The sequence below is a fragment of the Heliangelus exortis genome, chromosome 17 (genome assembly GCF_036169615.1).
Source record: "Heliangelus exortis chromosome 17, bHelExo1.hap1, whole genome shotgun sequence".
NCBI lineage: Eukaryota > Metazoa > Chordata > Aves > Apodiformes > Trochilidae > Heliangelus > Heliangelus exortis.
The window spans coordinates 7,313,132-7,330,791 of record NC_092438.1 but is presented as its reverse complement, the minus strand read 5'-3'; the positions used below and the strand labels follow the sequence as shown (position 1 = coordinate 7,330,791).

At 47.2% G+C, this 17,660-nt stretch overlaps 1 protein-coding gene across 5 annotated transcripts in view; it reads left to right on the top strand.

Moving 5' to 3' along the window:
• Positions 1 to 5,910: 5,910 nt before the first annotated feature.
• Positions 5,911 to 17,660, top strand: part of PDGFA (platelet derived growth factor subunit A) — a 34,161-nt gene continuing 22,411 nt past the window's right edge. For 4 of the 5 annotated variants that reach the window (XR_011729260.1, XM_071760798.1, XM_071760802.1 and 1 more), the window contains exons 1-3: positions 6,503 to 6,943; positions 8,163 to 8,259; positions 15,529 to 15,633. Coding sequence is in view for 4 of the 5 variants with exons in the window: in XM_071760798.1 (XP_071616899.1) it covers positions 6,881 to 6,943; positions 8,163 to 8,259; positions 15,529 to 15,633 (265 nt within the window). In the remaining variant the exon portion in view is untranslated. Of the gene's footprint in view, positions 6,944 to 8,162; positions 8,260 to 15,528; positions 15,634 to 17,660 lie in introns of all 5 variants that reach the window. The other variant, XM_071760799.1, reaches the window with a different exon arrangement.

Here is a 17,660-nt window from a genome sequence, read left to right as displayed (position 1 = left end):
TCTGGTTGGGCCACCACCATGAGTGACTCTATGAATACCAGTGTGCCTCAGAGGGATGGAAACACTGGGAGAGAACTATTTGGGGGGGACATTGTTAGCAGGAGAAGCCCATGAAGCCCTCTGGAGAGATACTGCACTGGACTGAGGTCTGCATGCAGAGTCCTTTGAACTATGTGCAGCCACTGAGACCATGTGAGGACCAGGCTGCTGTATTCCTAGATGTAAGAAAATTAAAAGAAAAATTTACAAAATTCTACAGTGGAGTTTCTGTAAAAAAAAAACAACCAAAAACAAAAACCCGACTACCAAACCAATCTTTCTACCTGCTCTTCTCTTTCCCCCATATTAACTGGGTCAAAAGGGTCAAATAATCAATTAGGAAACTTCATGGCCATTACAAATGTCTGCAGTTCAAAACAAATCAGCAATTCCACCAGAGAAGCCTTCGTATCTCCTTTGTCCTTTGGGTGCTGCTGGATCCTGCAGTCAGTCCCTGGTGTGCACAGAGCTGAAAATCTGTGTATCATTCTCATGAGTTTTTATTTTAATGGAGGGAATCTCACAGGACAAATGTGTAATGTTGTAAGAGCAACAAGGTTGCATGGATACAAGAACACAAACGGGGCAGCTTGCACTTTGAGAATAGGAATTCTTCAGAAGAACAACTATCTCACTGTGTTTGGATGGAGCTTAATAAGATGGACTGCTCCAAGCTAGGCCTCTACAGGCTTCCAAAATACAAACAATGAAGAATAATATCACAATTTTATGGTACTTAGCATGGCTGAGTTACATCCTGGATGGCCTCCACAGAATCCCTGTGACTGGCTTTGATTTGAGTCAGAGGAGAAGAGCCTTACACCCACATTACTGAGGAGACATGAGCACATCAGGCACAGGACCCAGGCTGATTCCTGCCTCTGCTGTCTTCATTTACAACGTGTATAGTTGAACTGGGCTGGTACTTTTACAGTTATTCAGCTGGATGATCCAAGTATTCCTGACAAACCACAGCCCATTTTTAATACCTTTATCCACCAAGCAGAGGGTATCCCACACTGGCAGCAGCTCCGTTGTCCCATCGGGGTGGAGAGCAGGGAGCAACTCCATATACCCACTAAAATAGCGGCCTGGGCTGGTATGCAAGTGCCCTAGTTTAATGCCTAAACATGGTATCTTGCTACCCAGGCTGGCAGGGCTGCCAGTTCATGCTCCATCCCTGAAGGTGAACAGTGTGTCACTCAGCAGTGGCTCCTGCAGCAGGGAAGGTCAAACAGCCCCTCGCTTTCAGCTCTGCTGCTGAACATCCTGGCTGAGGAGCAGCTGGGCAGGTGGGAGAGAAGAGCAGGTTAACAAGAGTGTTCCCAGCTGTCCTTGCTATGAAACCCAACCATTTCTCCAGGGAGAGCTGGCTCTGACCCCCACTGAAGTCAGAGGGGCAGTCTTGAGGGGAGAAACAGCTCTAGTGGGACCTTGGCCCATTCACAGAAGAGCAAAGCATCTCCAGAAACATTGTGGCTTTAAGTGTCAACCAGTGGAGGTGGTGTGGGCCGTGGCCACCCCTGGTGCTCAGGGGCACAGACATCATAAAACTTTCCTCGGGCTGTTCTGATCACTCCACTTAGCTGAAACCTTGTAGCAGATTTGCATCTTATGACTAAGAACATTATCAACTGTGAAAGCATCTGGAAAGCTGCACCAACAGAGGTTTCAAAGAAAACAAAGCTCAGCCAGAAGGATGAAGCCAGTGTTAGGATCCAAAAGGAAGAGCTGGAAAAGGAAGAAATAATGTCTGTAGGTGTACCAGCTGGAATAATAACTGCTTCACTTGTTCACCTTCAGCTTTCCTTGCTGGTCTTCATGGGCCAAGTTTCAGGAAAGGGAAGGGTCTGTCTCCCATCAGTGCTTTCTGTATTTGTCATCTGCTGCCTGCATTTCACCTGCAACAGCTTTGTGCATTGGTGGGCAGGCAGCAATCCAGCAGCAGAGGGGGAAAATGACCTTCCCCCATCATGGACACATACCCTGCTGAAGCTACAAGCCAAACAAATGTTCCAAACCAGAGAGAAACCACCCAAAGGGGAAGAGATTCCTGCCTAGCTTTCTGGATTTTATGTTCTGACCTTTTATCCTTGATATTATCCTGTGTGGCACTGACACTGAATGGTGTGAGTCCAAATTGTTGAGAGTATTTTTATGGTCCTTTTCCAGAGCCTGGATGCTCTTGGTCCACTTTCAGCTGTGCTGGCAGGATGTATCCCTCAGAGCACACTAAGCCACTTTGGCCAGCCCCAAAGAGCCACCACAATAAAAGCAAGCATTAAAAAAACAAACAAACAAACAACAGAACAAAACCAACAAAAAACAACCAAAGGACTCTTACCCAAACTCATTCTGTTTTGTTAATTTTAACATGATTATCAATGAGGCAAAATCCCCACTAAAATCAAGTCTGAAAAAGACTCAGACAGGCTTCCCAAGATGTCCTCAGCTGGAATGTGATTGCAATGAAAAGATTCCTCTTGCAACTTTAAGGCTTGTCAGGAGGACCAAGCAAGGGTCAACATTTCAGCCCAGGCTCTGAAATAGCTGTGACGTGTTGCAGGCACCATTTTGAAGACAGCCCAGTGCCCTCCAAGGCTTCAACCCCTCCCCAAGTCCCTCAGCTTCTGCCTCACCACCCACCCCTGGACCACGCTTCTCCCAGTGACCTTCCCATGGCCAGGATGCTCCTGTGGATGGTTGGTCCTGGTACATGGCCTGAGCTGTGTTTGTAACTAGTGAGCCAGCAGTGATTTAAGTGAGCTTTGTAGCCATACCTGGCACCCTGATTTGGGGCACCCTGATTCAGGGCACCCTGATTTGGGGCACCCTGATTTGGGGCACCCAGATTTGGAGCACCCGGATTTGGAGCACCCTGGCTTCTCCCTGCATCAGCGCCTGCAGAAAGTGCTGGTGCCACTGAGGTGGTTTTGTGTCACCATCCCTTCCCCCATGCCAAGTGCTGTGCAAACCCTGGAAATCCTCCCTCTCAACACTCTGTCAGAGTATAATTCTGTTATAATTCCTGACATTTGAGGGGCTTCTAGCAGCATGTGCTCTAACTTAGACAAGCAATATCTTGCTCGCTGCTCTCAGATAAATAAAAAAGTGCAAAGCCTAATTTGCTGGTGCTCTGTTCTTTGCACCGATTTTCTTTTAAACCTACAAATGCCATCCTGCCACTCTTTCCACATGTGTGGCTTGTAGGTATTGCACAAAAGATGATATTTCCTGTGTTTAATAGACTTGTAGACTAGATGAAGGTACCATGCTGAAAGATGCACTTGGCTAATGCTTTTCATGCAGACATTTTGTGGCATGCTTTGAAGGACTTAGATGGCACAATTGCATTTTTAGAACAAAAAACAGACAAGGAGAAAATGCATTTTGTAAGCAAACAGACAACCCAAGTATAAAGTTGTCTGCAGGATCCGTGTGAATTTTATTTACGTTCCCTGGTCTTTGGTCTCTTCTGGGATTGTACATATTTTGCATTATTACCAAATATTTGCAATGATCCGTATAAACAGTCCAATGTTAAAAGCTACTCCAAGTGTAACTTGACCCAAAGGAAAGATGCTTATCTGGGCTCCGCAATGACAGATTTAAAAAAGATGCTGATGCTGTATGTTTCTCATAAAATGAGGAAAATGTAAGAAAAATTAAAACTGTGTAGAGTTTTTTAACCAACAGATAAAGCAGGAGTTCTCTATCTTGCTTTCACAGTGGAATACCACTTGAAAGAGCTACCAACACCCAGCACTCCTGATCCCAGACATGTGAAAACCATTGAGGGAAGGAAGGAGAGGAGTAAATGCTCAGCAAGCTGGTACTGTCAGAATCTACCTCAATGTTTGGTAATTGTTTTTTTATTATTATTACTATGACAACACAGACCGTGAGAATTGTTTCTTTAATCCCAGCAAATGATAAGTGCAGATGATACTTTTTTTAAAGTAAAGTCATCACTTTTTACTTCCACAATGTCAAGCCCTGAGTAAGAAAGTGATGGCAGCTACCAGAATGACTTGCCCTGTTTTGCCTCCTGCTTGCCCAGCTGCTTGCCAGCACTGCCTGCATTGATGGTCTGCTGCAGTGTGGCACTCAGATGATTTTTTCTATACATGTATCAAGAGGCATCTGAGAATGCCTCCACACTGGCTCAGCATTTTCTGTCTTTAAAAAAAAAAAAAAAAAAGAAAGCATTCTTCTTTTTAAAGTGCTTCCAAGTCTTTTACATCTCTTTTCCTTTCCTCTCTTTTCAACCCCCCCTTTTCACTCCCCACCTCCCCCCCACTCCCCCCTTTTGGTCCTGGAGACCACCCTGTAAGTCTACATGACATCATGAGAGAGAATTAAACGTACTTGAAAGGCCACTTCTGTTTTGGTGGGAACTTCTATGCAATTGCAAAGTGCCCATTAAAGCACAGGTTGTTTCCTAGAAGCATGTCCAAGCCAGTAGCGTGCAAACCCCTTCAGGGCTTCTAGAAAGCATTCGCTTTTGAAATGCTGAAGGAAACTCAGAGATGAAAGGATAAGTCTCCCTGGCTGTGCATTTACAGTCTATTGTCTTCCATGAAGGATAGTATCACTCCTCAGTTGTGTTATTGCAGTTAATCCACTTAAATGCTATTGGATTTTCAGATGAGCTGAATTCTTTGCATCTGCTATTAAGATGCTTTGTTTAGATGAGAAAGGGCTGTTATTTAAATCACAATGAGTTCAGGGAGATGTCAGAGTGCAGCAGGCACCTTGTGCCAATCTGTGCCGGGGAAAAGGGGGCATGTTCCCTCCGGGGCGGCGGGGAGGGAGGATGCGAAAGGAGAGCGAGCTGCCACCGCCCGGCTCCGGCACCGCTGCTCGGCGGGCTGGCTGCGGGGGGGCCGGCACCGGCTACGGGCGTTGGAATCGGGACCGGCTGCGGGAGGGGGGAGGAGAACCGGGACTGGCTGGGGGAGGGGGAATGGGACCAGCTGCGGGAGAGAAACCGGGACCGGCTGCAGGGAGAGAACCGGGGTGCCGCGTCTCCGCGGCCGCGGCGGGGAGCCCCGCGCCCGCGCATGCCGCAGCCAGGTGCCGCAGGGCGGAGGGTGCCGGTGCCGGTGCCGGTGCCGGTGTCGGTGCCCCCCCGCCCGCATCACTCCCCACTCCCCACACCCCTCCCATGCTGCTTCTTATTAACTGGGGGGATGCATCTGTATTTATTACCGCGGCGGGGGGGGGGATTTTCTCCCTTGCAATGAAGGCTGCGCTGCAACAGCAACGAAGCTACGTTGCAAACACCCCAACACAGCCCATCGCCAACCTGCTCCCTTCCCTTCTGCAAAAAAATAACCAAGACACAAGCCCCCCTTCCACACAGTAAAAAATAAAAATAACAGCGATTAAAAAAAAAAAAAACCAAAACGAACAACAAAACACAAACCAAACCAGCAAACCCTCCCAACCCCTCCGTGCTGATGGCGATCTCTTCCGCCTTATATAAAAGGCAGGGGCACAAGGTGGATCCCGTAAGGTTCCGTGGCGGCTGTGGCGCAGCAGCTCCCAGCCCTCCCCTGTGCCGCAGAGGGCCGGGGGGAGCATCCTGCCCCGTTGTCCCCCCCCTCTGCCCCGCTCCCTCCTGCTCCTTTTTATTTCATTATTAATTTTTTTTTTTTTTTTGGGGGGGGGGGGTTGGTTTTGGTTTTTTTTTTGTTTCTCTTCCATGTGGGCAGAGCCCCACTCGCCCTGCAAGCAGGGGTTGCAGCTGCCGGCAGCCCCCACTACTTGTTTGTGGGTTTGGTGCCGGGAGTACCGGGAGGAGGGGCGGGGGAGGCGCATGGCAGGGAGGGGAGCGGTATATGCTGCTCCTCGCCCCAGCCACGCTCCAGACAGGCCACCGCTTCGGAGCGAGCCCCGGGAATCATCCCTCCGCCAGGAGTTGCAGTTCGTCTCCGATCCCCTTGGGATTTAAACCTTTTTTTCATATATATGTATATATATGTATGTATATATATATATATAATTTTTTTTCTTTCCTCCTCCTCCTCTCTTTTTCTCCCGTGCAAAGTGGAGAGGGAACTGCACCAAGGCAGCCCGTGAGATCTTGCAATATTGCTCCGATTTCTCACTGCTATTATTCGTAATTAATTATTATTTTTAACCTCCCCATAGCCGGGGAGGGAAGCGGGACCATTCTCAGCAAGAGAAACATTTCCATCCGCACCAATAAAGATTTTAGTTGTTGGTTTTTTTTAATTTTTTTTTTTTTTTTTTTTAAATCTTCCCCGCCTTTTTTTTTTTTTTTTTTTTTTGAGAAAGGGGCAGAGAGAGGGTGGAGGGCAAGCGTAGCGGGTGGGGGAGCAGCCGGCAAACCGAGCAGTCCTCCTTCTCTCCCTCCCTCCCTCGGTCCCGGCGCGGAGCGGGAGGCCTTGGCGCGGGGGGAGGCGGGCCCAGCGCCGCCCGCCGCCAGGGGGGCCAGGCCGCCCCAGACAGGTGATGGGCGTTTCGGCTGCGCTCCGGATCGACTCCTTGGGTTTCACTTTGGTCTGATCTAAGCAAATATGCAGAAGTACCGGCTGGTCTAGTCCTAAGAGCCAAGAGGAGCGAGCGAGAGCAGCAGAAGGAGAGCAGCCACGCTTCCCGTAGCGAGGGGAACATACAAACAGCGGCAGCGCCGTAATTAAACCAACGCCGCCCCGAGGCAGCCCCGACCCACCCTGGATGCAGAGGACCCCCGAGCCACCCCGCTGCCTTTCCCCTGAGGGATGGTACTGAATTTCTGCGCGGCAGGAGCCGGCCTGCAGCTCCTCTCCATCAGCGTTGCCTTCCCTCCGTGTCTAAAGTGCACTAGACCGCGATGAGGACCTGGGCTTGCGTTTTGCTGATAGGTTTTGGCTACCTGTCCTTTACCTTCTCCGAGGTAGGTGAGAGCGGTTTCCAGCGTTCTCGGTCCCCGGGGCACGCCGCAGCCGGGGGTCGGGGCGGACCGGCAGCGGAGGGCATGGGAGAGCGGGTTGCCCACCTGGGCTCCTCCGCGGGCATCTCAGCACCCTGGCCTGGCCGGGAGCGCTTCCCCAGCCCCAGCCCCTGCCCCTGCTCCTGCCCCTGCTCCTGCCCCTACCCCTGTCCCTGCCCCTGTCCCTGCGCGGCCGAGGCAGAAAGCAAGTTGCCATTTCATGCATGCCAGAGGCGAAGGGAATGACCGTGCATTCCGTTTCGGGGCTGCTGGCTGCCTTTAAAAATTATATATGTATATATATATACATATGATATGTATATATATATATATGCATATAGATTCACGCCCCGCGGGTGCAAACGGGCTGCGGCTGTTTGCAAGCAGAGCGGAGCGCGGAGCCGCCTGGCAGCGGCCGCCCCCGCGGAGCACGGAGCTGCTCACCGCCGGCACCGTTAATGCCGCGGGCACAAGTTGGTTGAATAACCCTCCTAAAACGCCCCTCCCCGCTTGTCGAAGCTCACCCAGCTCAGAGGGGGCGAGGGTCGGGAGGCAGCGGTACCGGAGCGGGGCGCGGAGCCGCGTCTTTGGGGTTGCTACAGGTGGCCCCGGCCGGGGCGAGCGCTGTGCCCGGCGCTGCACAGCGACTCTTTAACTTTTCCCGGGACAGGGGTGGGGGGGGGGGGCTGCTTGGTGCTGGGAGCCGCGACGTGGGCGCTGGTAGGATGGAGGTGGTCCCGTGGGACGCGGTCTTCCTCCCTGGCCCGAGGGAGCCCGCGGGGGACTTCACGCCCGCTTGGGAGAAACTTCAGCAGCCGGCTGCCCGGCGTGGGCTCCCTGGGGTGGGGTCCTCGGCTGCCCGGGGTGGGTTTCCAGACGTCGGGCAGAGGCTCCTCCAGGCCAGAGCCGTGGGGAGCTGCCTCCCGGGCCAGCCGTGGCGCAGTTGGGCGGGAGGCGCGCAGTCCCGGCGGGGAGCGCTCCAGCGCCCGGCAGAGCGGAGGGGGTGGGAAGTGTAGAATTTTCCCCAGCTTCGTCCAAACACGTCCAGCAAACACCCTGCACCCTCCATAAAACCCCAAAGCCCCCCACAGCGCCGTCGCGCTGAAAATCCCCGGTGCTGCGGAGGTGTGGGGGAGTGCTGCGCGGGGCTGCGCGGTGACCCGCGGTGTCTGTGTCTTTGAAGGAGGCCGAGATCCCGCAGGAGCTCATCGAGCGGCTGGCGCACAGCGAGATCCACAGCATCCGCGACTTGCAGCGCCTCCTGGAGATTGACTCCGTAGGTAAATTAGTCCCGTCCTCCTTCCTTCCGCGCCGTCGGCCGCCGCCGCCCCGGGGGGGAGGCACCGTGGGCGGCCGCGGCGAAAGCCCCGAACGCCTCTCGCCGCTCCGGGCTGCTTCGCCTCGGGGACGAGACCCGTGCGGGACTTACTCTCAGGAGCCAGGCTGCCCGGGGCAGAGAAGATTTATTTCAAAGGGAGGCGGCGGCCAGGGAGCCGATGGGGAATTAAAACTTCGGGGGGGCGTTCAGGGTGGAGAGGGACCTAGTGACCCTCTGTGTTTTCAGACCTCTCCGGCTCTCAGCGGAGAAGAATTTCCATAACATTTGTTGTTGGTCTTGCATTGCTCTGTTATCTTTTAACTACTGTCCTAGAGGTATTTAAAATATTTGAAACAATATTTATGAATGAAGTAATGTCTCTTCAAGTGCTGGGCTTTATTAAAAAGAAAATAAACCATCCACACTGATTTTAAACAGGAACCTGCAGATGAAGCTTACCCTAAAAATACACTTTCTTTCCAAAAGAAAATAGTGCAGGGTTATTTTCTGCATCATTAGGCATGCAAATGGGTGTAGTGAGAACGTGCAGTTCAAACCGATCTTTGCAGCAGTAAATCAGATCTAGAAGCACTGTATTACTGTATTCCTTATCATTTGGTTTCACTTGCTGCACTTTGTTCCTCGTGATTTCTTCCCTCGGTTGGGAGAGAATGAACCCGGCACCTTTGATGTGCCCAAGGGAAACCTGCATCTTTCTGGAGAGCAAACATGGACAAAAATGAATGAATCCTTGCTTGCATTGGTACTGGGCCGTCTCCTTTTAAACCATATGCTGTGTATTTTTGTAAAGCCTGTGCCAGGTTCAATCACCTTCATTCAGTGTTGCAGGATCCTTCTAGAGTTTAACTGCTTTTTGTATGGTGCTCTATTAATGAGCAGGAATGCACTAGGAATGTGTTTTACAGACATAGCTCTCAATTTTCCTGTGCTTAGGGAGCAAACAGTTTCCCACTACACTGCAAATGGGAATATTTCTCTCTTGCACAACACTTTACCATGGAGGCTAATTACTAATTACCAGATTTGCTGGCATTGGTTTAATATTTTTGGAGAGCAGTGCTTCATCAGTATTGCTTATCACTGCAATTAAAGACGCTTTCACAACAGGCAAGGGGTATGCAATACATATTTCCCCCCTGAAGGCTGTTTTGGAGCAGACAAGTGCACTACTGCTAGAATCTTTCTTCCCAGTGAGCCCTGTGGAAGGCTTGGCTCTTCTTGCAGAAGGGCTGGGTCTGAGTGCTAGCATTTAAAAATACTGCATATTTCTTCTGCGTTCTGTAGCTACCAGAATACATTATTTTTTTCAAACACCCCAGTGTAACAAGCACACGCTTCATTTTTAAATACCACTTACAAGGAGAGCAAAAGTTCACATGGCTCCATTGCAGGAGAATCAAGCGGACAAGTGGAGCAACGGCAGGAGCTGAATAAATTAGGAAAATGCAGCAGAGGTGGGAAATTTATTTTGGAAAATAATTATTTAACTCATGGCAAATATTAACCAGGGGAGGCGTGATGAAAAATTGAAGAGGTCAGCCACAAGTTTACCATTTCACTTTGCTGTTTTCATGCAATTTGTCAGTTTAGAAACCATTAGAGAAACAAGGCACATAAATATTTTACTATTTCAACATGAAATAGTGATGCCTTTAGACAGAAACTCAAACAATATTAAAAAATAAGCCCAAAATATTTAGCCTTTTGCCCTGTTCTTGCTCTTGGGCTTCTTTTCTGAAGTGCACAGGCAGGACTGGATCTTCACCGAGAGTAACCAGTTTTTACTACCTGCATTATGTTTTCTGGGCACAGTCCTGCAGTGTGTACTGCCATGAGTAATTCTTACTAAGGGTTTATCAGAGTGACGAATCAAGCATTGAAATTACCATGTGTTTCTCAGTGAACAGGATTAGACCTGTTTACTATATTTAGTATTAACTTGGATTAGAAAATGAAATGTTTTCCAGTTGTCACTGGTAAGAAGGTATTTCTGAAATGTATTTCCTTAGGGCTGTAACTGTCTTTGGGGAAAGGCTCGTTCAGAGAGGGCTCGTACAGTAGATTTATTCTGTTTTATAGAACTGACAGCCTTAAACTGAGGTTCACAATAAAAACACTCCAGTGATTATTTTCTCCATCATTTTAGTGCATGGTATTGCCACCCCTTCTGCATGTGAGTAGCCCTGTTTAAACTCAGTAGGTGGACTTGAGAATTACAAATGATCTTGTAATAGGGAAGAGTTTGCAGGAGCAGGCATGCATGCAGAAAATGTCTGATATTCCTAAGTAGCAAGGCAGATTCTGTGGAAAATGAAGGAAGAACCGTCATTTTCTCTCCTGCAATTTGAAGCATATATTTTTAATTGGAAAAGTAAGTTTTGTAAGTCAGAGTGGGCAGGTTTTTCTTCTATTCTGACAGATTTGGTCTCTATATTGTAGCGCAGAGATGACTGATAACCCCCTTCATAAAATTAGAAACCACACCCCCAGACCATCTGGCATATTACTTAAAGAAAAACACTACCCAACATGGAGCTTATAATTGTATTCAAAAAAGAAAATCCAGGCCAATTTGTCAGAGCCCAGTGCTGCATGTCCGAATCAAGGAGAAATCCCTGGAAATGCAAGTTGAAGTTTCTCCATTTATATCAGAAAACAGGGTGTTCTGTTAATTTGCTGTGAGCAGGATCCTCAAGCAGTGGCAGAGTTTCACTGGCATGACAGAGAGCAGAGTCTGACCCTATTTAAAGCAGAAAGCAGGCATGGTCCCAGGAAGTAGGCAGCTGCAGCGTGCAGAGTACAGTTTTACTACTACCAGACTAAATCACTCAAACAGGGGCATTTCCTATATTCCGCCCGTGAAGTTCTCTTTGGCTTAGCAGTGTGGTTTTTCTCCTCGCGCTTCACCTCTCCCATCTGTCCTGTGGGAGGTAGAGTTCATTTCATCACCTATTATGTTTGCCTCCCGCTGGGAACAGATTTTCCCTCAGTCATCTCCCTGCGTGGGGAAATGCAGGGCTGAGCACGCTGCTTTGCATGGTTTAAGGGCATCAACCGCAGGGTCACCTTAGGCCATGCGAATTTAACGGCCTGTGATTAAGAACTAGCAGAGCAGCTTTTTGTGAAGTGGAGAAACTAAATTCAAAGTTTTACTTCCACGGAAAGGCATAGAGATTGCTGCAGAACTCAACCTATTGGAAGAATCTTTCTGTTGACTTGGTGGCTTTTGGTGTGGCGTGCAAATGGAGGATGTCCCAGTGTCCAAGTGCTTCCTTGCCTTGCACCTCTGAACCCACAGGAGAGGTGGGAAGCTGCCACGTGTGTTCTGTGTTTCCCCTCCTCCTCCTTACAGCTGGTTGATCACATTTAGGTAAAGTGAAAAAAACATAAACAAAACAGGATATTGCAGGCTGCTACTTATATTTCCTTTAATAGATCAAAGTTGAAGACATAATGACATCTAACTCTGGAACTGGAAGTCAGAAGGGCATATTTTGGAGCAGTCAGAAAGAAGATCAAACAAACAGATTGAGGTTGCCTTGGGCTTTCTGGGTCTAGGACTGATCTGTAAGACAGACCAGTTCAGTTTATTGTACCTTATACTGAATTCCTGAGGAAAAACAAAAAAAAAAAAAAAGAAGAAAAAAAGAGATAATGAGAATTTCCTAAATTGCTGCTGTTGGTACCAGAAGACTTGGACCTGCACTTTTTGGATGCACATAAAGTGACATCTAGAAGGGTCTGTGTATATATTGGGGATTGTACCTCACATAAAATTGGTTGGGAAGAATATGGCGATGCAAAAACACAAATTGGTAAATATAAAATAATAGCACTCTTAGGATGCTTTCCACATGCTTACGTAGCGAGAAGAGTAATCATGTATTGGCAGAATGTCACAAGAACTCTATGATTTATACTGTATGACCCAGTGGAAAAATGCCAGTCTGACAAAAAAGAACATTTTCAGCTACACTAATGGATTGACCAAGGCTAATTGAAAGAGTTTTTCTACCCCTCGTTGATATGTTGTCAGTACATAAAAGATTACAGAGAAATTTCTTGATCGGCTGCCACAAAAACATTTTTTTATTATTAAAATGTTAAGAGAGAGCTGCATTAATCTGGCTCCCTGCAGCATCCTCCATCTTCGCTTAGTGACAGTGTTCAATTTCTAAGAACCACCCCTTTCTAAGCTTCCTGCTCTAAGCCTCATTTTGTGAGGCGCTAAGCACCTATGGACTCCCATTTCCTTTGCTAAGAAACAGCTTCATCCAGCAACTTCATGCTTCTAACTCAGAACATCAGGGGGAAAAACTGATGCAAACTAGGGATCAGGCTTCTTTAAAGCCAAACTAGAGAGTGCTGTTTGTAGATAGTGTAGCATTGTTGTTTTAAAGGAAATAAAAGAAAATCTTCTGACCACACCCCCAGTTTCAAGTGTGGGTTTCAAAGCTGACTTTCTGATTTTTTTGGTCCTGCTTGGTCAAGATTCCTGTTGACTTACAGATTCCTTGAACTGCAATAATTTTCCCATTGACTTCACTGGGAAATGGAATTCCTTCCAAATGCTTTTGGGGATGAGGGGGACACCTTTAGCATTGCAGTATCTTCTGGCTCCAGCCATGTGCTTCATGATTCTGTTTATTAGGACTAAAATAAAATAATGCATGCTACGTTGGTAGAAATAACACAATGTGTTGCATAATGCATTGAGGTGTGACTAGAACTCGCTTTGCAGTCTGCTGTGCTAGCTGTGTAGATCTCTTTTTTTAACCCCCACACTGAGACATGAACTTCTGCAATGATATCCATGCTGAAGCTACGTAGTGAGACAGTGAGATACAGCGTGAGCCAGAGGCCTTCTTCACCTTAGAATTCATCTTGAGCAACACATGCTCCTCGACGTGTCATTTTGCTGTATAAACATGATGATAGCTAATTGAGGCTGAGTTGAGCAGTTAATATATAAGCACATGGCTTAACATATTGGTTAGCTGATCATACCACTCCTTTAGGCTTTATCAGGTTCTTTTAAACACGCCAGCAAAGAATCAGTCGTGTTAGAAGGGAGCGATGCCAGCATGTTGAATGTGGGATTAGGACCTGTGTGGCTCGGGCCTGCTGTATAGTTGGCATCATTGATGGCTTCTCTTTTCAGCAAGATGCCTCTGCCCACCAAGCAGTTCAGATTAGAGGCATTAGTTTTCTGTTTAATCCTTTTTTAAACACTGTTTGCATGTGGACAGAGATGCTTCTTGCTCTGAGCCTGGCTTGGATCTTACACCGAGCAGGGTTCATGCTGCTTTCTTTTGAGAATCACTTCATTGCCTCAAATTGAGGGAGAGGTTGTGACAACTCAAAAGCTGCCAAAAAGGAGGCTGGTAATAAGGTGTTGGGTGGCTGAGTGCTAGGAAGCAGGAGAGGGCTGGAGGAACATCAGAACGGATCCTCATTTTGCATTACACCGTTTGGGGTCAGGTGGATGGCCTGGTGCCATTGGAATGGGATGCAGGAGACCTGGCTCAGCTGCAAACTTCCTGTGGAGTCTCAGGCAAGCCATTTTATTTACCCCACTGATGACTTTTCTGGAGCATGGGGTACAATAAAACCAGAAATAAAATCCATTAATTATTGCTGTGTTGCATTACAGGACTGGGACTGTAAATCAAGCCCGCTCTCAGCTAATCAGCAGGTTCAAAAATTTCCCACTGAAATCAATGGTAAACAAGAGTTTTCCATAGGAAGTAGGAGCCAACTTGTTTGGGTAAAATGAGAGCCTGGATTTCACACTTATTTCAGACAAGGATCTGTTCAGCTGATAAGGAAAATAGACAGGACCAGTGGGTGATCCTGGCACTACCTCTTGGACCTCTTAATCTTCTCATAGCTACCTATCATAGTATTTTTCAAGACATGAAGATGAACTCTGAAGCACAGAACTCTTTCTAAGGTGCTGAAGATACCACTGTCCTCATGTCTAACCAAGCTCTGCAGGGGATTCCACAAGCTGCATGCTCTTCAAGGCAGGATAGCTTAAAGGGAGGAAGAGCTGGTTTGTAGAGTAGACCCTTATGATTTGTGTTATTAATAAAGCTGCAGATAAAACAGGTTCCAGAGTCACTGTCAACTGTCAAATAAACTGGAAGCAGGGAGTATGAAAGTGGAGATGGAGAAGTGTAGGATGTGGTGAGCATGTAGAGAGGATAAGTGAGTACTGTGTAATAGCCATTAACATTTGTTAGTGCACATCAGAGTTTTCTTTGGAGCCAGCAGTGAAAACTGGAAACTCTCCAGTGACAGAGGGCACTCCAAGTAGCAGAGTGCTAAAAATCTTAGTTTTGGTGGACTGGAGACTATATGCAGTCCTCAGTTTGCTCACATTTTCCTGATCCCCTGTGTGTGGATTGTGCTTGTTGGTTTCAGAACCCCACTGCACAGGACATGACCTGGACTGCTTCACTTAACAAAACCAAATAGTTGGAGCAGTTATTTTGTTGTTTTTTATGATAAATGAAATGCCAAGTTTTCCATCTTTGCTTTTTCTCATGGCCCTTTAACCCATGTGGTAGGCTTATTTAGGGAACAAGACAAGTCTGGATGCAGTCCCAGAGTTTGCAGTAGCTTCAGATGCCCCTCCAAAGGTTAGCATACTTCACAGGGGATTTGTTCTGCAACAGAGAGGCTAAAAGGAAACCCATGCTAGTTAGTTTTTGCTTTTGATTCTGTCCTAGTACTGCCCTGAAAACCAAGCAAGAGAAAATTTACAGAGGCAGCATTGTTGTTGTTGGGTGTGTAGTACTGTGTTTTCTACCATAGCCTCATGCCAGAACCTCAAAAACCTTACAAGAAATGTTTCACGTGAAGTAGCATTATTCTTCACCTCTCCAGTAGAAAAGCTGTATTATGTCTTTTACATAAAAATGCAACTGTTTACTTTAGAGATGGTCTTGTGTCACAGAGTGTGCACTGTTTCTGGGGGGTTTTCAGTAAAACAGATATTGGGATTAAACTGTGCATGGTTGTACATGACATTTAATGCCTGTGTCTTCCCTGCCCTGTGCCCTTTTGCATCAACAGGAGTTACCTTAGCCTAATTGCAGCAGGATTTGGTCTTGCACATACAGCACAACCATGTGTAGAACAGCACTGTTAGCAACATTGATGTGAATAACATAGCTGAGGTTTAATATTTTGTTTCCTGTTCTAGGGTATGATGATGTTTCAGAAACAAACTTGAGATCTTATAGTGTTCATTCTGCTAAACATGTGCAAGAGAATCGTCCTGTGCCCATTCGCAGAAAAAGAAGCATTGGTAAGAAACAAGCTATTTGTACTTAGGGAGTAAAAACAGAGGGGGTGCTTTCGGTCAGCCAAGCAGGACATTGCACTGGAAAAATGTGACACGCACAAAGGAAAAAAGCCATTTCTAGTTTCTGCCTTTCTTTTTGCACAAAACAAGCCATTGCCTAAGAAGCTTTCTTCTGGAGGTTGTCCATAAGAGACAGACAAGCACAAATTCTTTACATTCACTTTCTTGTTGCAGCATGTTAGAAAGCTAGACCTTGGTTAGAAAATGCTGTGATATTCAATGTATAATTTATAGTGTGGGGAACAACTACAGCAGTGTGCCTTAAAAAACATCAACAGTTGGTAGAGTTTTCAGTACAGAAGCTCCACAAAAGGAAACAGCTTGACTCTCTTTTCACAAGGAAAAAACAGTGTATCCAAAAAATTAAAAGCCATTGACGGGAATGCTGGGGCATCGATTTCCATCATTGTGCAGGGCACTAGGCATGTTTACAGGGGATTTTGTTCATATTAAACAACCACGATGGTGATCCAACAAAGCCCAAATGCCAATTTAAAGAGACTCCAACGAATTTTAGAGTAGGATTTGTATGCAGTGCTTGTTCATCTGATTAGATCTGAGTGTTTTACCATTCCATTTGACTGTGGAAAACATCCATGATCTTATCTGCCATAGGTAATTCAGAGTCAGTGTATTTGTGCTTGAAGCTGTGGTGGCACAGAGGAGATGGCACAGCATGCTGTCAGCATGGATTTGCAGTGTGAATTGGCAAGCACGCTCGTCACATTGAATGCCTCCAGAGAACAGCGGTTCTGAAACAGTCTGCTGCACTTGGCACCTGGCTCTGCAAGGTGTTGAGTGCCTCCCCAGAAAAGTCAGTGGGAACTGGATACGCTCAATAACTTGTAGGAGTTGCCTGCTATCTTTGCAGAATTGGATCCGTTAATATTCTTGAGTTCAGGGCGCTGGGGGCTGAAGAGTTTTCACTCTATTTAGCTAACTGAAGTACATCTCGGGCCTGAACTTCTTGTACTGAGGAAGTAACTGAAGAAGTGCAGGCAGTATTCCAGTTCCCTGACACATCTAACCCAAAGCTATCACTGCTTCCACCGTAAGGCAAAAAAAAGCCAAGCTGCCTTTGGAGAACTTATCATCAAACAAGTTGTCTCTGCAGTTGCTATTATTTTCTGGGCAGTTTTGAATTACTGGTCTGACTTCCAAGGCATTCCCTAGGTTGAGGGATACATGGTTTGGATTTTTCACGGCAGCATCCTGCAGCAGCACAGAGCTACTCTTTATGATCCTCATGTGGCTGAGCTGTTGTCTTCAAGCTTACCCTACCTGAGCCTAGGCTTAGCTGCAGGTTTTTCAGTCATGATAGTCTTGAGATTTTGCCTCCTTCAAGAAATAACAAATTAAATAAACCCACCGTGTACAGTGGACCAAATTTCCTGATGTGGGGATGTTAAGGTTTTGGAAGTGGAAGCCCAAGACGAGAAAGTTTCAAGCTGGTGCAGGTTTTTTCCCAGCTCAGCCAACTTGGGTGTAATATAAATATCCTCAATGCAGCTTCTGTGGTGGTATTTGCCAGGTATTGCATATTTGTGTGATGATAGGTGTGTGCAGTGATCTCCCCAGTGTTGTAAAATAAAAGCTGCTGTTACGCAGTAACTGTGAGGCTGTATTAGAGGATCATCTAATCTGGAGAAGCCCCTGGCTTGCTGTCAGTTCTAAAGAGCCAGGATTGTCTTATCTAATGGTATGTGCTCCGAGCTATGTTGGGAGCCAGGCCACTGTAAACCCACATTTTAGGGATGGGCTTTTGGGAGCGAGTCAAGCTTCTCCCTAGGGCAGCACACACAATTTAGTGGTAGGCAAACAGTACTCAGCACTGACTTGTCAGGAAGCAGTGGGAACCGAGAACAGCATCTCAACCCGCCAGCTAAGGGTGCCACTCATAAATCGGCGGTGTAAAATATCTTGGGTGCTCTGAGGTGAGAGCAGCCGCTCACCTGGAAGTGTGAATTTCT